Source organism: Perca flavescens, chromosome 2 (assembly GCF_004354835.1).
Source record: "Perca flavescens isolate YP-PL-M2 chromosome 2, PFLA_1.0, whole genome shotgun sequence".
NCBI lineage: Eukaryota > Metazoa > Chordata > Actinopteri > Perciformes > Percidae > Perca > Perca flavescens.
The window spans coordinates 26419617-26442457 of NC_041332.1; the positions used below are offsets into that span (position 1 = coordinate 26419617).

Sequence of the window (22841 nt, forward strand, 5' to 3'; positions counted from 1 at the left end):
ACTGTGCAACCTTTTAAGATGGCTTTACTGAACTGCTGTCTATAATCTGTATTGACTTTGACTATGTAGGTATTGCTCGTGATTTTAACATTCATGTTGACAATCCCCAGGACAGAGGGAACTGTTCTTGATAACATGTTCTGACTCAGCATATGACGGAGCCCACACAACAAGGGGCACATTCTGGACTTGATTATCTCCACTGGTCTGAACATTTCCAAGGTTATGGTGACTGACTGATGTTGCTTTCTGTGATTATTCCTGCATTTTCTTTGACAGCACTATCTCCGTGTACAGAGGTAATCAGAAAATGGTATATCACTTAAAAAACACCAGTGAAACATTTATTCAGCTTTTCTCCTCCACCCCCACCCTCCCTGGTGTCTCAGTCAATGAGCTTGTAGATTATTTCAATTCTAAAATTACAAATGTTATTGATTCCATTGCTCCCACTAAGGTAAAAGCTGTCTCTGGTAAAAAGATTTCCATGGAGAAATACAGTATCACACTGATAAGAACAGAATGTCAAAAAGCTCCAGGTTCATTTTGACATCTATAAAGAGAGACTGCATTTATAATTTGGAACTGAGAAATGCAGGATGGCCCTTCTTCTTTGACATTATCGCCAAAAACAATAATAATTCATGTGCCTTGTTTGCTACTGTCGACAGGCTTACAAACCCTCCTGTGTCAATTGCATCTGAACTTCTATCCACCATGGCATGCAATAAATTTGCCTCCTTTTTCACTGAAAAGAATCTGAAATTTAGACAAGCAGTCAGTGCCTCCATATCAGGTACAGGATATGTGTTGTCCCTGTGAAACCAATTTAAATACCATAAACAATTTTATGCAATCAACTATAAAAACTTGGAGGACATTATATAATATCGTAAATGCTCCTCCTGTTGCTTCTATATCCTGACAGGCTTTTTCAAAAAAAGTTTTTATTGTTTGGCCTCAGGTCTTCTACAGATTCTAAACACTTCTCTCCCAGCTCTGAAAACGGACGTCATCAAGCCACTAAAATAACAATCTAGACACGTCACTAATGAGCTTGTCACCTTCCATTTTTAAAAGGTCCCATGGCATGAAAATTTCACTTTATGAGATTTTTAACATTAATATGCGTTCCCCCAGCCTGCCTATGGTCCCCCAGTGGCTAGAAATGGCGATAGGTGTAAACCGAGCCCTGGGTACCCGGCTCTGCCTTTGAGAAAATGAAAGCTCAGATGGGCCGATCTGGAATCTTGCTCCTTATGAGGTCATAAGGAGCAAGGTTACCTCCCCTTTCTCTGCTTTGCCCGCCCAGAGAATTTGGCCCACCCATGAGAGAGAGAGAGACATCATGGCTTTCAAATGAGCAAAGTGGCAGTTGGCCAAGGGCACACCCCCATCCTCAACCTTCAGATACAGTATTAGGGGACCACTAAGGTCTGTATAAAAGCATCCAAAGAGCACCATATCATGGGACCTTTAAGTAAAATCATTGATAAAGCAGTTTTTCAACAGCTTAACAGCTTCTTGTCATTAGAACAACTGTTTTGGTGTCTTTCAGTCAGAGTTTCGACCACACCACAGTACTGAGACGGCTCTTGTTAAGGTATTCAATGACATCCACTTAGTGGCAAAATTTCTCCACAACATAGTACTAGACCGATTGGAAAACTGGGTTTGACTTTTTGGCTCAGTTCTAAACTGGTTTAAATCCTACTTAAAAAATAGAGACTATTTTGTGTCTATAGGTAATTACACATAAGCAGACAAATATGACATGCAGAGTTCCTTTATTCTGGGGCCTCTTCTGTTTAACATCTAAATGCTTCCACCTGCTGAGATTATGGAAAAAACAAAATGTTTTGAAGAAATCAATGATTGGATGTGGCAGAACTTAAATTAAACAAAGAGAAATCTTAGAGAATTTGTTTTTGGAGCCAGAGAGGAAAGATTGAAAGTCAGAGCTCAACTCCAATTGGCAATGTTAAAAACAACATACAAAGCCAGAAATCTTGGTGTAGTAATGGACTCAGACCTGGATTTTAGAAGGCCACATTAATACAATTACAAAGTCAGCCTACCTACATCTTAAGAATATATCAAGGGTTAAAAGACTTATGTCTCAGCAGGATTTGGAAAAGCTTTTATCTTAAAACAGCATCTTTACAGGTCTCCATAAAAAAAATCAATTAGACAGCTGCATTTGATTCATAACGCTGCTGCTTGACTCCCCACTAAGACCAAGAAAGTTGATCACATCACTCCAGTTCATTACACTGGTTTCCTTTCTCTCAAATAATTGATTTCAAGATGTTGTTTTATAAAAAAGCCCTAAATGGGTTAGGGCAAAAATACATTTCTGATCTGTTGCTACATTATGAACCATCCAGACATCAGGACAGGTCTGCTTTCTATGCCCAGAGTCAGAACTAAACATTAAGGGCCACATATATGAAACAAACTCTCAGAAAATTGCAGGTCCGCTGCAACTCTGTGCTTTTAAATCAAGGCTGAAGACTATTCTTTGTTTCTTTTCTTACACTGCACTGTACCTTTTATTCTCGTATTTTATATCATATTTATCTGTCTTATTCTATTTTAGCTTTTTTATTTTCTATTCGCTTTAATTAATTATTTTAATTGTTTTTAATTGCTCTTTTCTATGTAAAGCATTTCGGATTGCCTTGTTGCTGAAATGTGCTATACAAAATAAAGTTGCTGTACCAATAATTTAAGAAATGAGAAAATGTGCCCTCATGGGAAACAGCTGAAGTTTATTCTAATGACCAAATTATTCAAAACCAGCAAGTGCCAAGGACACAGAATTGATGCATTTTGTGGATGTCGACTTGCTGCCAACTACAGTTTAAATATCAAGGATCATCAGATGGAAACTTGGTGGATGAAAAGGAACAGAACGCCCCAAGTTCCAGTGTGAGAATGACAGGCATCCAAAATTGAACATGCCATTTTTTTGTGTTGGAGCCAACACAATTAAAGACAACCAGTGCTATGAAACAGACTCTTTAATTTTGTAGTTCTCTCTCTCTCTCTCTCTCTCTCTCTCTCTCTCTCTCAGGGCAACTTCATGTGCAGCCACATTACAGCTATCAGTCAAACAAAAACGAGTCCGTACTCAGGACAGAGAAAATCTAATCACTTTCCGTGACAGAAATCTTCACTACACATTGACTCCGAGTATGCAGTGTGTTCACAGTAGAAAGTTCACAAAATGAAGTATTCTCAAACCACACAGTGCACATACTAAATAACATTGGTTTATGAGTAGGCTGTCGATGTACAGCTGGAAAACAAAAGTCTTAAATCATATGAAAAACATTTTGCAGTCTATTTGAGAAGTTTAATTGGCAGTTTGACTGACGTCCAACACTCATTGTATCATTTCCTGTCGATGTCAAAGTATGTAGAAGTAAATATTATACTGTCTAGAATTAGTATGCCGTATGGCTCAACTTTTCATTAGGCTCGGTAACCTCATGTTATTTTCTGCACAGAGGGATAATCAGCCACAAGTGAAAACACCTGTGTGGGTTTTCAGGGCCTTTAAGAAAGTGTGTGTGACAGCTGCTACTCTTAGTTCATCTTAATGAGCTTGGAGAATCAGTATGGACCTTTTTCACAGCAGACATTTTGGCTTGTCATAGTAGGAAAAGCACAGCTGAAATTGATAACCTTAAAAGGAACACACCAACTTATTGGGACTTTAGCTTATTCTCCGTATCCCCCAGAGTTAGACAAGTCCATACATATCCTTCTCATCTCCATGCGTGCTGTAACTGTCTGACACTCCCAGCATTAGCTTAGCCTAGCAAAGATCCTGCAGGTAACTGGTTTCAACTAGCCTACTGCTCCGAATAAGTGACAAAATAACGCCAACATGTTCCTATTTACATGTTGTAATTTGTATAGTCACAGGGTGTACAAATAACAAGGTCACATGAGACACAGCCATCTTCTAACCATATATAAACTGGGAACTATATTCTCAGAAAGGCGAATCACTGCTACTTCTGCTACTTGGGTGGAGTGATATGCTTGCAGCAAGAAGCACTGGACAGAGAGTAGAAATGCTTCGCTTTTCTGAGAATATAGTTCCCAGTTTATATACGGTTAGAAGATGGCTGTGTCTCATGTGACCTCCAGGATCTGTGCTAGGCTAAGCTACCGGTGGAGCCGTAGGAAAGAGCGCATGGAGATGAGAAGGGTATGTATGGACTTATCTAACTCTGGGGGGTACGGTGAATAAGCTAAATTCCATCAAGTGTCCCAGTAATGCACAATACCAGGGCCTCTCCTAAGTGGAATGCAGCCATCATTAATGGTTTTGAATACACCTGTGCTTTTCCTACTATGACACATCAACATGTCTGCCGTGAAAAAGGTCTATTCCGCTTTATCAGTAGAGTTCTGAAAATGATTATAAAGCAATTCATCAAAACAGTATAAACTGGACAATAAAACAAGTGGGCCATTAAATATATCAGATAAGATAAGTAGGGATTTCTAAATACATAAATATATGAATGTAAAATAGATTCATTAATACCTATAGACAATAACGTTATCTAAAAGTGCTAAGTCCATGCTTACATAGGCTACCATGATCTGGATAACTAAGAATCTTCCCAGACAGACAATATTAAAATAACTAGTCACATTTACAAATACATTTATCAATATAGTTATATAATATAGTTATAATATATAGTTATCAAAACAGAAGGCTTCCCCCTTTTTACTTTTCTATTGACCGAGTCTGTTATGCTTTTGGTGCTCTCTGGAGCCTTGTTGTGGCCAAAACTTTGGTAATCCACTGTAAGATGTAACATGAGCTTCATCTGCTTATGACACCTCAAGGGCACAGACACAGGAGAGCCAGCCAACTCTTTCACCTCATAGCCAATCAAACCTCACGTTACATTTCATGGCACATTAGCAAGGAATTGCCACAACAACGCTTCCCAGAGTTTCTCCCATGAGCTCTGTGTAAAGACATGAACACAGCGTGCCTCATTGGACAGAGTTAACAATCAGTAACTTTATTTATTACTGTGTGCAATTTAGGGAATGCTCTTTTGGTGAAATTAACTTGAGACAGACTCATAGTTGACTCAAAGTTGTTATGGGTAACATAAGCATACGACTGCAGACACAGAGTAACATTAGCAACCATGTTGGGTTATGTTTCCTTATAAATGTAAGTCCAACATTTACTCTTCTTTTACTTCTGTGTTTGTCAACACAATATCTGTGTTTGTATTTTTTAGGTAGTTGGCTAACAATCGTTTGCTGAGTGGCATTTTCATTATAGTGGCATTATATTTATAACGTCTACTATATATTTTTATACTATACCTGCATTGCCTACTATGTTCATATCGCTGCTTATACAGTGTATTTATACAGAGTACTATGGGAAACTGCTCTTCAGATCTCTGCAGGGTAAATCGAGACAGCTAGCTAGACTACCTGTCCAATCTGAGTTTTCTGTTGCACGACTAAAACAACTTTTGAATGTATACACGTTCCACCAAACCAAGGTCCTTCCCGAGGCTATTTTGCAGAGGCGCTGTCATCAAGTCCGGCGCTTAGTGCCATCCAAGACGGGAATGTGAAAAGTGCAGCGCTCGTCCCTCCCTCATTACCACCACTGAGGTGCCCTTGAGCAAGGCCCTTAACCCCAACCGCTCCAGTGGAGCTGCGTGTGATCAGGGTGGTCCTGCAAAAGAGAGGCTTCCTCTCAGTGAACCTTCCCTGAATAAATAAAGGTAAAAAAATAATAAGTAAACAGGATAGTGTTGCTAATTAAACTAAGTAAAATTCCAGATAATCATTTATTGACATTTATATATATCCAGGCTCATACTATTTGTGCTGAGTATGCTTTTTAAGTATGTGTGCTTTATTTTCTTTCTTCTTTTCTTTTTCAGCAATGAATAACCTGCAGTTAAAGAAGACGCAATATACTTTTTTAAACAGACAGTTTATCAAAGCAGGAAATGAAAATGACATACTGGAGCACCTGATGGTACCGAGCCGTCGTTAAATTTGCTTCACCTGCTTTTCCCTGTGTGTGTGTGTGTGTGTGTGTGTGTGTGTGTGTGTGTGTGTGTGTGTGTGTGTGTGTGTGTGTGTGTGTGTGTGTGTGTGTGTGTGTGTGTGTGTGTGTGTGTGTGTGTGTGTGTGTGAGCGCACACAGTCTATGGTTCCAACTGCAGGATACTTTTTTTGAGATTTCCGCTGCCACCCAAATACAGTGCAGGTGAATTAAATTTATTTCATGATGCTTAAAGCATTCACAGCTTTGCTTCATTCAACGTCAGTGTGTAAAGGCTTCCTTTCTCTATATGCAATGTTTTTGACCCTCTTGAACCTCAGCATTGTGTCGTGAATGCAGAGGTTTTTTTCAGATTGCATTTATGAAATTCAACAGAAAACATATCTTTCAAGACACAATGTCATGGTTCTGTATAGTCCACATACCTCACTGCGAACTGGTGTTAGTGATAGTTCGCTCAAGAATGAATTTGCACAGTACTTTTAAACATAATCTTTTTTAAATAGCTGAAGTATGAACAAATACAATTTAAAGCATTTTTATTGATGACAACAAATGAGTGAAAATGAGTAGTAAAACATTTCCATCTATTGCAGTCATTGCAGAAGGCTGATCATCTTTTGGGAACGTTTTTTTTTTTAGCGACAGAATCTATTTTGTCGTTATAGCAACATGGATGAAGTTCATGGGTCAATTGGCATACCTGTCTATGACAGTCAGAAATGAAAAAAGATTACAAAGACAAACTGCACACTTAATTGCCCAGATAAGTGTTGAGGTAATGTGTAAAATACTATTCAGATGAATGGGCAGAGTACAATCATTCATACATAAGATATGTACAGAGAGGTACATGAGCACTCAGACACTGTTTTTTAAATTGCACAGTATGATACATGATATGGAACTGCAACAGAAGAGGAATACGACTTGATTTGAATTATGAAATGATGAAATAAACATGAGGAAGCACCTTGGTTTATAAGTGATGCTTCAGCTTCTGAATCAAAATGAATAGATTAGAAATGATTCTGCTTTATATTTGGAGAGGCAGAGAATTGAGATGTAAGCCAAAAATTATTCTTGGCACCTCTAATCTGCAGTTTACATGTTTAGCAGGTCCATTTTCACGATGGAGCAAATGTATGAGTGTGAAATCTACAGTATAATGCAAAACGAAAACAAAGACAAAGGTGAGCATAAGGTCATATTGGCAATGAAACCGAAAAAGCACTTGAATGTAGTTGAATCAGTTTCAATCTTTAACTTCCCAACTGATGAGATATGAGAGATGGTGTAAGAGAAACTGTACTTCTGTTCAGTCAAGTTTATATGTAATCGCTGTATTTCCAAAATCTTCCTCCCATGAAACCGATCGGATGAAACCGATCGGTTTCATACCACAACAGCAGGCGCCGCCAGGCATCCCGCTGACAGAAACCAGCGTCGTTTCTGACTAAACCAATGACCAACGGGCCGATAAAAGTGTTCAGGAAAAAAAGTGCATCATATTTTGTCAAATACTGAGAAATAGCTGAACATTAAAAACAACACTCTTATAATAAACATCTGAAATATCTTTTTTTTTTTCTCACTAGTGCAACAACAGACTGAATCAAATAAAGAGAAACGTTATTAACCTGCAGGCAATCAAAGCTCTTTAAACATCTAATAATTTTCTTGTCACAGTAGCAGAACAGTTAAGAAGGCAACTTAATGATTGATGCTTGAACACAAACATGCCAACATTATACACATCGCTCTTTTTTATAGAAATAAATAGCTGAATTATCATCTTTATCCTCTTATATAATTTCCATCTCTATATGACTCTGATGCACATTTAATATAAAGTATCTAATACACAACTGCATTTCAACACTACTAGTATACATAATATAATTCTCTATGTTTATCTTTCATTCAACTTTGGGGAAAAAATGCTTACAGAATGAAGACCTGTAAACTTCAACTTTTTCCACTCATAAGTATGACCTTAATATTATATAACATCAAATGTTGGTCCTTTTTTTCTTCTTGTTTTTGTTTTTTTTACAAACATTATGTACAGAGTAGCTGATAGCGAAGGCAGGATTGTCTAAAACTTAAAATAAACAAGTGCTTTGTGTTTTCTCTATTGTGTCAGCCAAGTTTTTACACCTTTCCCACAAACCGACTTCCCTCGATCGAATCAGTACCAGTGTAGGATAATAATATGCAGTACTGGAAGAACACGAAGGAATGGACACCGACAACCGGTCTCACACATTCACCTGGAACATCATTACTACAATAGGCAGCTACACTAGTCCTCACAAACATTTTTTGACAATAAAGCAGAGAACCCCAAAAAACATCAGCTCACAGCTCTCTGCGTCAGTGACTTTTTGAATTTTTAAGAGCCCCCTGTGACAGGCCCCTGCTCAGCCTTCCTGGAAACTGTCACTGTGCTCTGTTGCACACTCCGCTCACAAACGTGTGTTGTAAAGACAAATGTGGTGTGCAAGGTTAAATGAACAACTTGTTAAGCAACCTGCGGTAAACGTGTTGCAAGGAAAGAGACGTGATGTTCCGCCAGATGTGTAAATCATTTTACAACCTGTTTCAAAACTGTGTGCACAATTTCTTTGAAGTGAAGTGATATTAGGTGGCTAATAGGAGCTCCAGTGATTTAGTATTGCACTTTTATAATGTTTGTGGACTCGCAAGAGAAAATAAAACAATGCAGCAAAGTCAGAAAAATCATGACTTTTGGTCCCTAGTCAAGCTCCAAAAATTCCCATAAATAGTCTTTTCTTTTTCTTCTTCAGCTTTCTGTGCTATAAATTTGTAGTTTCCAAGCTGAGATAAGCGTTATGAGGGTTATTTTCTCAGACTTGACTCCTCCAGAGCTCGAAGACATTATACAACTGTTTTTTTTTACAGACTGAGTAGTACTCCTTATGAATAATAAACTAATCTTGATGTGTAAAATAGTTGGAACACTCCCTTTAAGTTATCTGCAGCAGAGGAGTGTACAGGACTGTAAGTATTGCTACCCATACTTCTTGAGAATTTCTGCAATGTAGGTTTAACTTAATTGTAGCCATGGATTGAATCAAATCAAATCCCTAATTTGAAGGTGATACTAAAGACTGTGAGTTCTGCAAAATAGTAAAGGTGATACATGTTCCTTGCTGCAAAGAGTACATATCACACCAGCTGGCTGTTGGCTGTGTAAATCCTTGGGAAAAACCAGCAGAGGGAGCCAGAGGATGTCAGATAAAAAATATAAATCAGGATTGATCAGGGCCTCGGCCATGATGAGCACTATTAATAGGAATGGCACTGTTATTAGTATGGTAAAGTATGAAAGTCACATCATATATAAACACCTAAACACCTGTATACACCTGGAAACCATGTTCCATATGAAACGCAACACCCTTATGGTCAGTAAGAGCTGCTTAGACTCAAATCAAATTCCAACAAGTTACATTTGATTTGAAGAGGTTAAACATCTGCCTTACTGTACATGGTCCCTCTTCCCTCATTAATGGCACATTGGAGAAAACGCTCACTGGAATGAGGACACACACTGTTACAAATGGCACCAGTTTTTGAGAGAAATACAACTATCAAAGAAACACTGAGTCCAGGTTTGTGATATGACGCTGTTCACATACGGGAAGCAGAGAAGATGGTAGAAGAGGGTAAATGCATCGCTGCCATGCAATTGGCTAAGAAGACTGTCAAGGTCTGTGTGTTACAGTGAGGCTGTCCTTGCTCTCTCCACTGTGCCTGGAGCTGGTGCAGCATGTTTCTGTCCTGGGTGAAAGCAGAACGTGTTGAAAGTTGTACAGTTTCAACACACAGTGCAGTGCGGGGCAGGCAAGCTGGAAAACCATTTATTGAATCCTCGACACACACACACACACAAACATAAAGCTCCTTTCTCGAGACTCTTAAGAACTCAAAATCGCTTGGGGAAATCAATTTATCTGTACTTTCTTACTCCTGCCACAATTCCATGTACTTCCTGTGGAAAGTATGCACTCTTTATAATGTGTTCCTGCCCACGAGCTGTCAGTGTTGAAGGTAGTCTTGAGTATATGTCAAGCATTGCGGAGATGCAGACAGTTAAATACAGTGCTGTCACCTGGCTCCGGCCGTTTCAAGAAAGGAATTTGGCTCTGTACGACGACACAATCCATTTGTACGGTGAAAGCAGAAAATGAGGAAGAGGAATCTGACAGTTTTGTTGTCTTATTTGATATGTATATATACCGGTATATATGCATATATATATATACTGCCATTGTTTGTCCAAATAAGCCTCCCCTTTTAATCATAATGAAACATGAAGGCGATATTGATTTCCCCTTACTGGAATAGTGAATGAGTTTTTTTTGTTTGTACTTGTGGAGTATGCACATTGAGCCTTGGTTCTGGTTCACCGTGGCGATCATCTGTTGTTTCTGCAGACGTATTCAAACCCAGTGGAGCGGGCTCAAAACAGCTGGGTCTTTTTGATTGACTGGAGCCAAGATGGCCCCTCTACAAGACTTGAAAAATCTGCACACAAGATGTTAGCAGAGACTGTCTGCTTTTACGTGTAGGATTTTGGAGAAGCCGGGTCTCTTCTTCAGAGCCTGAAAGAAAAAGGAGGAAGGGATATCAGAATTACATTTTCTCAAAGGCAACCTCTGTATGATTCTTTTCTAAATATCTGACTCTCCCTCTCGTCTTCATACCTTTATGTTTTTTTTCTTCAGTAGCAGTAACTGTGTACAATAACTGTGAAGCATTGCGGTGCAGCAGGTTAAGGACGGCTGTAAGCATCACCTCTACAGAACTCCCTTCAAAAAATGGATGATTAAATACGAGCGGAGAACTTTGGTTTCCTTTTCACAGAAAACTTAAAAAGCGACGGATAAAAATAAATCATAGCCGTTTGCAGCTTTTGGAGAGGTTACCTAACTGCTGAGAGCAACCCCACCATCTTGGGTGTGATATCCAAGAGGAACACACTGTAAACTGACTCATAAAAACAAAACATAAATAAAACCCAGGATTTTACAGCTTCTATATCTCTGTTATTGTGTGGTCAGCTGTAAGAATGACCCGAGCCTCTCACATTAAGCCTCTGCTCGAGTGAGTTAGCACCAGCGCATCCACAACCAACCAGCACTGAGACTTCAAGGACTGAGTCATGGTTTTAAACGATGTGTAGTTGTGATAAAAATAGATCAATCTTATCCTTTAAACAAGTATTGGCCAAGCTGTTAGTCATGTGCATACTGGGGTGCAAAACTTAAAAGACATAGTGGCAGAAAAAAGAACTGTACATTTAGAAACAAAAAAAAAACCTTCTTAACAGAGTGCAGACGTCTTAACACAGCTCACCTCCCTGTTAGTCATTACCTTTACAAAGTCAACAGTGCACTTGATGGACGGCAGAGTTATTTGTGGGAAAACCCAAAACAATATGTATATTCCTGTTGGGAGCCTAAATGTGCACAGAAACTATTATGTATGTATGTGCTTACAACTACTGAAGCCCTGAGAGGTTATTTATTTATTCATTTACATATGTGAAAACAGGTGAAAAAAAAGAAAGAAATATGGCTTGCCTCTATGGGTTTCCATTTACAACAGATCATCCAAAGATGGACCACCATTGTGCAGTTAGAAGAAAGACTTTTTCTTCCTCATGGAAACTTGTATGTGCACATGTAAGAGTAGTGGGTGATGTGTGCTGGTACCTGAAGCTTATTAACCATCTCATCAAACAGTTTTCTAGCTTCAGGGCTGTTGGGGTCCTCAAAGTAGTCTTCTATACCAATCTGAACCACGACAGACTTCAGGTTGCGGCAAACACCTGCATGAGTGGAAGGAGGATTTAGGCAGATGAATGCTTTTGGTGGTTGTTGGTTGTTTCCGGCCTCAACAGGGTGTTCTCATAATACATTTGTACGTATGACTATGAAAAGTAAATACACAGTATTTTTCTTTTTCTCTTTTTTCAGATTTATCAATTTTTAAACAACCTTAACAGTTATATGTATCTGTCTAAATGTAACCGTAACCTATATTGTTTTAGTAGCATAACCTTAAACAGCACCCAAAATATTTCTATTGCCTGATGTTAAAGCTATAGTTTCTGTTGCACCCATGAGGAATTCTAAGTAATGACAACACCACTGTTGTTGCATCCACATGACACAAGCCTTCCGTAATCGTGCACGCGCCCCCACCCCTCCTCCACGCAGTTGCAAGTAGCAAAGGAGGACACTGAGGATTAAAAAATGATGAACTCTTCAGAAGAGGTAATTATTTTCACTCAAGCTTCTGCATGCTAAAGTCGCCGTACGACACAATCTTCTGAACATAGCCGTACTGAGAAATACAGAGAGAGTAGTGTGGAGCAGATAGGCTTAATTAGCTTTGTATCAACTCATTTGGCGATGGCTTGAATGTAACAGACAATCATTAATATAAAAAAAGTTACGCACTAAAGCTTTAATAATACCTTTATATCACAAAAATATTGCATTATTTGTGTGATATATTGAGAGATTACACTGTTCAGTACATTTAAAACACACTTGCAGCACAGTGTTGTGTGACCAGTAGTAAAGTACTAAATCAGACATTACATAATAACTAATAACATGTAAATGTTGTATATTCACAACAGGAGGTTTAGACAGTGAATCAGTACAGCAGTATTCAAACTCACTGTTGAAGTGGAGCAGGGCTTTGGGGGTGACTGGTGTGGAGGTGAGCACCAGCATCTCCAGACCTTTCAAGCCCTCTCTGCAAACCTCTGCTGCCACCTCCTGGTTGATCTCACTCACATGATCCAACTCCAGCACCTGCAGGCGCATGCAGTTCCTCGCTGGTGGTGGCGGGGGGTTGATGAGGAAATACAGAGATGGGTAAGATTAGGGAGTGTCAAGATAGAAGAAAACAGTGCATTTTACAGTAGTGCATGCAAGCCTTTTTTTAAGGTCTTAACCAATGGTGTTTAAAATGCACATTGTTATAAAGAATATGGGAATAAATTTCCTTTTCTAAAACGGAAGTACGAACAAGACACTGGTTAAATGTAGTTTATTGTCATATCAGTACATCCTGATATGACAATACACAAATGTTATGGTCACAATTTAAAAAACATTGTATTTTTCACACTGTAGCTAAAATCACTGAGACGAATTAAACAAAAAATTTAATAGTAGTTCTATAAAGCCATATTTACAGAGAGAGGCCAGCCCCTGAATGCCACATCCAGCCCCGCCCACACCAAGGGCACGGAGGTGCGGCCAACATCTTCCGATCGTCTGCAGGCATCGGTTACTGAAACGGGCAGGTTGTTGGCTAAAAGAGACAAAATACAGTCCATGTTCATTCATTTAATAAGCACTGATATCATAACAGATATTATTAGAGAGAATATTAGTTATCATTTAAAAGTTAGTATATTTCTCTGTCTATTACCATGGGTGTAGCGGCGCCACCTGTAGGGAGATGATGTCTCTACAACCTGCTCCAAGGGCCCAGATCACCTCCTGGCCAACTGGATCTGTGGCACTTCTGGAACACAAGACATGTTCACACTTTGTGTTTATATATTACACACGTAGCACTTACTACAGCACAAACCTGAGTGCAGTCCAATGGACTCATTAAAGCAAAGTCAATGGGGTTAAACTGTACTGTTTGTGCAGCGATGGGACCTGGGTGTTCTGGTCTACCTGTAGGTCACAGCCTGCAGAGCTCGGCAGTAGCAGCTGGCCAGCCAGAGGGAGCGATCGGTCAGCAGGTTGGGGCAGTGTGAAATCTTCAGTATCAGCAGGTTACTTCCTGTGGCCTTTAACAACGCCTCCAGACCTTCCTCCAGACAGCCACTTAGACGGAAATGTGAGGGAAGGTCAACAGAAAAAGACAGACAGACAGAGCAGAGGAAGTAATTCTCCTGTCGTTCAGAACAGCACTCCAACCATTTATAACAAAATGTTCCTCCAGTGTTCGCGTCTCCGCACCGTCAGAGCAGATTGGAGCCGCACTATACTCTCCTCAGACAAAACATTTAGACACAAACAACTTCACTTTTCCCGCTCAAATCAAACTTCTACCTCGTCTTCTTTCAGGAAATGAAAGCTGATATTTTACATGCTGATCATAATCAAACAGCACAAAAACAGCATTCAATCACTTATGTTGGCTTCCTCCAATCACTGTTTAAGCATTCATTTAGAATGTTATTCACTTAAATAGTTTGCAAAGCAATGTGCTTATCAAAGCCAAAATAACACTCAATGCAGTAATAATAAGTAGCCCAAAGTGACTAGGTATTTGTTTGGAAACTGTGTGCAGATATATCTGAGTCTCACCGTGTGGTTTTAAGGTACTCCTCCTTGGTTTCCTTCTTGCCCCGCTGTCTTGGTTTGAGGTTTTGGAGGATGAGGGAATGCGTCTGAGTGCACCACTGAGACAATGTGCTCAGGAACTAAGGTAGAAACATTGCGATCAGTGATTGTAATAAACAGCAAAGACAATACAGCTACATGCTACTGCTTTGATAATGCTACTGACTTACTGTATACACTGCATACAGTATTTAAATGCTAACTATGCACCTTGGAGGAAATGCGAGCGTTCTCTAGCAGCACTCTGGTCCACACAGCTGGGTGACGAGCCACAAACTTCCAGTCACGGCAGACCTCAGCGGCTCTCAGCAGGGTTTTAGTATCCAGGTAGGTGAAGATACAGAAGAGAGCTGCACGCATCTTCAGAATTTCTGGACTGATAACCTCGTTGGATTTAGACGGGCTCTTTTCATGTCGGCATGGCTTGTTGTAAACTCCATCAGACCGACCTGTGGGAAGAAAAAGCCAGAGTATTTTAACCCCTTTAACACAATGTGGGAGTGGTCCGCCCCATGGTAAAACAAAGGGACTATTTTGGATCATTAGAGCCCTGTATGAATTTGGACTTCAAAGCTATCAAGGATTTATTTTTATTTTTTTACAATTTTGGAATATGAGACGGCTTTAAAGTTGGTAGGGAGGTTCCATATTTTTACGGTTTTAGTATATTCTGATGCAAGATTATAAAGTTCAAATCCTTATTATTGGCGCCGACCATCTACACCGACAAACCCAGTCTTTGTTAGATCTGTCAGAAGGCTAGGTGTAAAATTCCACCCTCAACTATGAATTTCATATAGGCAAAGTCATCCAATCTTTTCTCTACCGTCTCATAAAACCCACTGTACAAGTACAACAAAATTAAAATTGCAACTGACGTAGGAAAATACAAATAAATAAGGTAAAAATAAAACATACTATGTTGAAATAATATCAAATACATCATACATGTTTTCATTAACTGGAATAAATCAGAAAACAATTTGCCCAGCTGTCAGACTCTTGACAAAACTAAGAAAAGAGAACATCCTGTATTACTCTTTATTAAATGTTCTAATCCTGGATGCCAGTGTGTTTTAGAATAGATTTTTCATTACTTTTAGCATTTCATGGCCTGGCCCCAGATTAAATCTCTTAGTTATGTATTAGTCTGAGGTCCTCAGGCAGGAACCTTTTGGCTGGGGGCTTCATTTGTTTATATGTACTGTATATGTAAATATCTGGTATTTTATTAGTCAATTTCCTGATTTTGTTCTTACTATTTCACTTACATTATTAACTAATTTGTTTTTTATTGTTATATGTTTTCTTTTTGTAAAGAACTTTGTAATCGTTGATTTTGATACTGAACAACTGCAACGTAAATAAACTTGATTATGATTAAGTATGTAAACTTACAGACGCATAAAAAAAGACCAAATTAATTTAACTCTTTCACTTGAAGCTTGAGAAATGGACTTTAGTTTACTTCTGTTACTGTAGACCAATTTTCTAAAGACAAATACACTTAAATGCCACAAACAATGTTTAAAAGATATTCTGTCACACGGTGGCGCCAACCTTCAACAAGACACTAAATGAGGTTACATAATTTTTTTTTTTTTCTTTCCATCTTTGCATTCTCTCTATTGCTATCTATTGGCTGATACCATGTGTCCAATCCAAGCCTATCTTATTCCTCCCAGCAAGATTGCTCCTGGATGACTAATTTCATCTATGGCCTTGGAAGGCGTCTGCTTGAAACCATCAGGGCTATGAACCATTACTTACACTCTCACTCTCTCTTACTCTTTCTCTTTCTTTCTTTCTTTCTTTCTTTCTTTCTTTCTTTCTTTCTCTCTCTCACACACACCACCTACGCTCGAGACTGCCAAATGCACTAAAAAAGCCGAGCTGTGCGTTACATGCTGAGAAAAAAAACTGCGCTTGTAGATACATACCATCTGATAAAAACCTGGCAGAGACTCTCCCAATAAGGAGAACTACGTCAGAGCAAAGGAATACCAGTTACATGACTTGAGAACTTGAGTGTTACGTGAGAACCTTTCAGTTAATGCGGCAGTCATAGCAGTTCATTACAATTTGTCATCAGGCTCTGGCTCAGTTTCCCAGACTGCCTCAATCCACCTGGTATTTAGAAGAAACCGGACAGCAGGTGAAGAATAATGGAGGGCAGAAGCAGTGAATTAAAGGATTTTGGCAGCACAGGAGAGAGTTAACAGAGAGATGCACAATCTGTGGATCTGAAGAAATGCACGGGCATGATTGGCCATCTGACTTGGCGGCTCACTCGTAGAAGCAAAGCTAAGAATGAGAGGAGGAATGGAGATGACAAAACAAGCAAACAGCGCTCTCGCAAATACCAATATGTTCTACCAAAGTCACAGACACACAAAGAAATTGTATAACAACAACAGCAATGGACAACTTGGTTTACTCATCATCTATAACAGACATGCTGGTAGTAAACAAAATAGTGTAATCATCTTATGAAAAGAGAACCTGAGCTGGTAAAATCACATTGTAAGCATATTAGGTTGTATGCCAATTAGCAGGATTTATACACCCTGAACTGATTATTCAAATTAAATGCATTCAGTTAATATCAGCTTCTTATTTGTCAATGCAGTGCAGCACATATTAAATACTTTTTCAGTTTTCTCATTGATGCACCTGCAATTTGGACACATACAGTATAATTTTGGTTATTTGTCTCATTATGCGTCAAAGTGCTGACTTGCTGGCCTTTTTTAAAGCTCCATTGTGTAATTTTTTTGTTGATTCTTAGCAAAAACCCCTTTGTTCTTTCACAAATATGTGCACATTCATGTGTAATTACTTCCAACAACTAATCAAAGTATTCTCGTACGCGTAGAATCTGCCATTCAGAATCATTCAGAATACATACGAGCAAGTTGCTCGAATGGCGGCAGCCATGTAGGGCCTCCATCTTTAAAATACATTAGCCAAAGAGATTATTCGCGATTGCCGGAAGACTTGAAAGCCTATTGAGGATGGAGGATCACGGCTATTATCGAGGACGTGTAACGGAGTTGCCAAGGCAGTTAAAAAGAGAATTAAAACGACAACGCAACAGGTAAAGCAACAACACCAAAGTTAATATTGGAGTGGCTTTTTTCCAAGATGGAAAGAGCTCATAAGGAGCAAAGATTTTAAAAGGGACACCGAAGTCGCCTGCTTTCTTCTCGACAGGTAATTCTGCCTATTTGTGTAAGTTTTATAGTTGCTTGGCTAACTATAGCATGGTTGTGCATAACGCTAGAATGACGTTTAGGATACTTTTCCTCGTGTCAATGAAAAAAAAGGATTGTAACATAAATGTAATCATGTGTGTCATGATTTCCTGGCAGACAACTCACGTCATGTGCAGTTCTAACACAGACTAGCTACAGCTAGAACAGCTGCGTGTAAACTATTATTACACTGGAAGGAACACTCACTGACGAAGTTGTACTTCTTGTTATAATACGGCCACCGTAGGAGTTAAAATGCGCTAAAGGAGACATGGGGCCTCTTTCCTCCATGTTTACCATATATGCTCATGACTGATCCACTCTCAGTTTGTAGAAGGAGCTTTGGTCAGGCACACAGCGCCAGCAGCATTACAGCGACTGCATCTCAACCTGACCTAGATCCACATCAGTCACTGCTCTTATGGGAGTCATGTTAAGGCTTTTATTCTGTGAATCCTGGCTCCCATGTGTCTGGATGTGAGATTGGAGAAAGTGTGTGACAGTGTGTACATTTCTAAAAATAACGGGTTTGAAGAACTTCCAAAGGGCCATTACCTGTGTTAGGGCGATATCCTGCCCTGCCGTGGTGAGAATATGGAGGGGCAGACTGCTGAACTTCCGCCACAGCTCTCCTCTCTTGTTCCCACATCTCCACCTCAGACTCGGTGGTCCTGGAACCCACGTCCGATATGTCTCCTTCCTCGCCTTCAGTGCTGTTCCTGTAGGGTCGCCGCTGCCAGTTCTGGATAGCCTGTTTACGAAGACCCCAGTTCCGCGATCCACCACCGCCACACCCAGGGGAGCGCTCGTAACCCCCCTCACCCAGCCGGCACTGCATTTGATAGAACTGAGCCTCGGGACAGTCCTCCATGGGATGCATCTCCACGCTGTCACTGTCGTAACCTCCAGAGCCCTGTGAGACAGACTTGATCCGCCCTGATGCTCTGCAGGAAAAGAGAAGGTAGTGTACTATAAATAATGATTGAATTATTAATATTTTTGAAATAGAATACTCAATACTAATATCCAATAACATGCCATACTGTATTCTGAATAATCACAATAATGACAATCAACAACAGAACATAATAAAAACATCAATATTACTATCAACAAAAGACTAAAGGAACAGTTTGGCATTTCGGGAAATTAGCTTATTCGCTTTCTTGCAGAGCGTTAAAAGAGAGGATGATTGCACTCTCATCTGAAAATTCTTAAAGGTCCACTGAGGACAACAGCAGTATTGGTGTTTTATTTGACAGTAGTGGATGCACTTCTGAAACCAAAAGTGAACCACAAATAGGTACTGTATGACTGATAAGGAACAGCTGCATTTCAGAGGATTTATAGTAGAATGAGGTCAGCTTTTGTACGTACTTGCTACAGTACTTAAAATAACCTCCCAGCCAATACAAGTAATGAGCAGTTACAAATATCAGCCTCTCAAAAAGTAGGACATTTTTCTTTCTTTTTCGCCATTCTGCCTTCTCAGTGCTCCCTCCTCTTTCTCTCAGCATAATAAAAAGAGTGGAAGCGTCTGCATGCATCATTTTAGGAATAAATATGAAAGAGAATAACAGATGATACTGCAGGTAGCACTTATCAGCAATTGCAGGGGAAAAGGATGCAAAGAAGATGAGATGCATGTCATGCCACAAATATGAATTTAGATTATGTAAAACCAAAAAAAAGTGTGGCCTGTTTATGGTTTCAACTATCTAAACTGGGTCAATGACAAAACTGTGATGCATTATAGTTTAATGAGCTGGTTGTAAAGCAGTAACCTGATGAAAACTGTTTGAATGTTTTGTCAACATTAAAGGTGCACTATTAGTTCCTGCATGGTTTCAGTGCAATTTCCTTTTTGTCTCAAATTGTAGGCATCTCTCCTTGATCCGCTAGCTGCCTGCCCCCTGAATACGCTGTGAAAAAGCCCGGTCTCGGGAGACAACACAGGGGTCGTCAACGTCAAACAAACACTAGGGGCACAGGTTGTGCACCAAAATACAACAAACCACTCCAGCCAATCACCGACAAGATGGTTGGGGCAGTTAGTCAGTTAGTCACGACAGTTACGGAAACATGGGGAGAAGGGCGAGCTTGCTCTGTTTTGTTAGAAATTTACTTGGAACATCAACAGAAGTGACCATGCAGGAACTCATAGTGCACCTTTAAATCAATAGCAAGACGTAATATGAATTGATCCAAATCGTGAGAAGCTCATGATTACCAATTGCTAATTAATTATTTCGGAGGGTGTATTCAGAATGCAAAGAAGCATCAGAGAGTAAAACGACTCAATAATCAGTGGAAGAAACAACACCCCCCCGCCCCCTTGTGTCATCTCACTGCTTGTGTTGTCCCATAATGTGCAAATCAAAATGAAAAGGTAGCTTTACACAATTAAACAGTTAAATGTCCTGATTCCGATAGAGAAGAATCACATTTACTTTATAAGCATTGAGACATTTTTTTTGAGAAAATTATCATATACCTTGATCAAATCTGTGCATATCTTAACTTTAATACTATCATATGTGAAACATGTAATACAGGAAATTTGTGATGATGTAGACATGTAGACTCATGACTGTGAGGTCAATATAAATAAATCACTAAAGCTGTTGCACACTTGAGATTATGACCTTCATCCCAGATAAAGAGCTATTATTAACCAGAAGACAGAAGGCTAAGAGAGTTTTTGTTGTCTTACCGTGTGTGTGTGTGTGTGTGTGTGTGTGTGTGTGTGTGTGTGTGTGTGTCGTGCCACCAATGATTCAATGGGGAAGGCCTGACAGGTTCTACGTGACGTCACGTTAGGAAATACATTCACACACCAACTGGGAATGACAGTTGTGTTAGTCAGAGTCTTATGCCACAGCCGTGTGTCGGAAATATCCAGCAGGGACACAGAAATACTTCAGTCACACCTCATGTAGAGAGACGTCCAATCTGCACCTCACAGCCTTTACTGAATGAGTCTGACTTATTCCATTATACATCACAGTGTTCAACAATGTACTACATATTACTATCTTAATATGGAAGCGTGAATGTGAAACAACACACAAAACACAAATTGGTGGAATATTTCCTTAGAGCCCAGGGCAACATCTTCCATTCACTTGTCCATCCACGAGTCTATAACCCAAATACATTTAATTTAAAATAATAAAAAAACAGCGAATCCTCAAATTTGAGAAGCTGTTGGAACCAGCAAATGTTTGGCAATTTTTTCTTGATTATTAACTTTAACAATTATTATCAATTATTCTAAAAATAGTTGACAACTAATTTTCCGTCGATCGACAAATAGATTAGTACTTTATCAACGGCTCTGGTTCCGGAAGTGTTTTTCCCCATTCAATCTCTTCATTGACATTTCAAAAATTGCTTATATAAAGAGTTTTAAGTCTGGAACCAAGCCAACCAGCTACGAGATGAATAGTGAGCATAAAACATTTGATTCGGCGCAAAAAAAAAACATTTTGAAAATGGCAAAAAAGTGTAAAGTCTGTGTACAGAAACTATCAGAGACTTCAATGGCAGAAGCTCATGGGTACAGCAAACGTTTCTATGGTAACAGAGACATCGTTGTCATGCTTAGGATTGTGGGTAGTGTAGTTTTTTCTCCATAAGATCACAGATAAAACATGTTTTTCTTAAAACAAGGTTGATTTCATACAGACTTCTACAGGAACAGAAACTTTAGTTTCACAAACACGTAGTTTGTGGTCAGTCTACCTCGGATGGTTTAAACGTTATGGCTGATAATCTAAATCCTTATGAAGAAAATCCATGGGATTTTTACTTCCAGAACCACACTGTTGAGCTCTATTTCTGTAGAGGAGCCATAGTGTTAACCTGCCATCCGAGCACACTCATTGGTCTATGAATGTCACAGAAACCTTATATCTATACAACATAATCTCTGTAGTTTCAATTTCAAATAATGTGGAAAAGACAAATTAATATAAAGCGGGTTGTAACAGGTTGTAACCATGTCACTTCCATTATCTTCATTGTTTTTTCTGAGTTACTGTAACTGCAAGTGCCATGCTTGCAAACATTTATAAACAGGACTGACAAGTTGTACCCCAAAGGCCAGAGGCGGCCAACAGAGTAGATGGTGGTTAAAAGCTCTGCGGCTCCAGGAGTTCTGTTATATTTCCACACAGCTGACAGACAGTGTTTCACTACATCAGCTCTCACAAGGTAAGAAAGAGGAGGTGCACCAAATTCAATTGTTAGCCAAGAGCCACAAAATCTCCAGCTCTTTCCCCCAGACTACTTCTATCAATCCACACAGGATTTCTCCCTGAAAAATAAAATGATTCCTAGTGAGGGTCTACACTTGTACCATTAAACCTCCTTATGGCACAGTGGTGGTCGGGATGCATTACATTTCAGAGGTGGGAAATCGTGTAAATGTGGAAAAGGAGCAGTGTGCTGACTTACCCTGTGCTGGGGGACGAACGTCGTTCCGACACTTGGTACATGCCTCTTGTGCTCCCAGAGTTGCTGGAGTTTCTCTGGAAAAACACAGACATGCAAGTGTTATAAAATTACTCAGTACCCCTAAACTTCCTTAGACATGTCCGGCTCAAATGTGTTCCTAAGTGGGCTACTGAAGAGTTGATAGCAGCCTAGATACTTTGGCTGTACCATTATTTTTTCCACAATCTACATGAAACCTTTAGATAATTGTGATTGTGAAAATTAGGAGTTTTTCATGAGGCTGCAATTCAAAAATTCACAAATTCCCACTGAAAAGATATTAAAATCAAATGGTAAATAAAATCAAAAAGTAGCCTATTTTGCTGTTATTGTGGGAAGCTTCTCTTTATGTGACAGTTCAAATAATCAAAACTGAAACAAGCAACACTAGTGATCTTCTAATTAAAGACATTTTCGGTATGGTTTAGTAGTACGGTTTGATCTTGCTTCAGCTTCCAGATTTGAGCGACATTATGGCTGGTGAGAGCATCAGGCATAAATCAAGGACATCAATGGACAAACCCTTTCCCAACACAATAAGAATAAATGATGATCAGTCACAAATGATAAGTTAGGCAAGAAGAAGCTTGTTAAGATTAT

The 22841-nt window shown here is 39.4% G+C and overlaps 1 protein-coding gene across 1 annotated transcript in view; it reads right to left on the reverse strand.

The window, feature by feature from the left end:
* Positions 1-6679: 6679 nt before the first annotated feature.
* Positions 6680-22841, reverse strand: part of fbxo41 (F-box protein 41) — a 53027-nt gene continuing 36865 nt past the window's right edge. The window contains exons 5-14 of the mRNA XM_028566727.1: positions 22203-22276; positions 18300-18688; positions 14701-14939; positions 14455-14570; positions 13816-13968; positions 13559-13654; positions 13320-13438; positions 12798-12956; positions 11821-11936; positions 6680-10707 (exon numbers count right to left, since the gene is read on the reverse strand). Coding sequence (XP_028422528.1) covers positions 10645-10707; positions 11821-11936; positions 12798-12956; positions 13320-13438; positions 13559-13654; positions 13816-13968; positions 14455-14570; positions 14701-14939; positions 18300-18688; positions 22203-22276 — 1524 coding nt within the window. The 3' untranslated portion in view covers positions 6680-10644. The remainder of the gene's footprint in view (positions 10708-11820; positions 11937-12797; positions 12957-13319; positions 13439-13558; positions 13655-13815; positions 13969-14454; positions 14571-14700; positions 14940-18299; positions 18689-22202; positions 22277-22841) is intronic.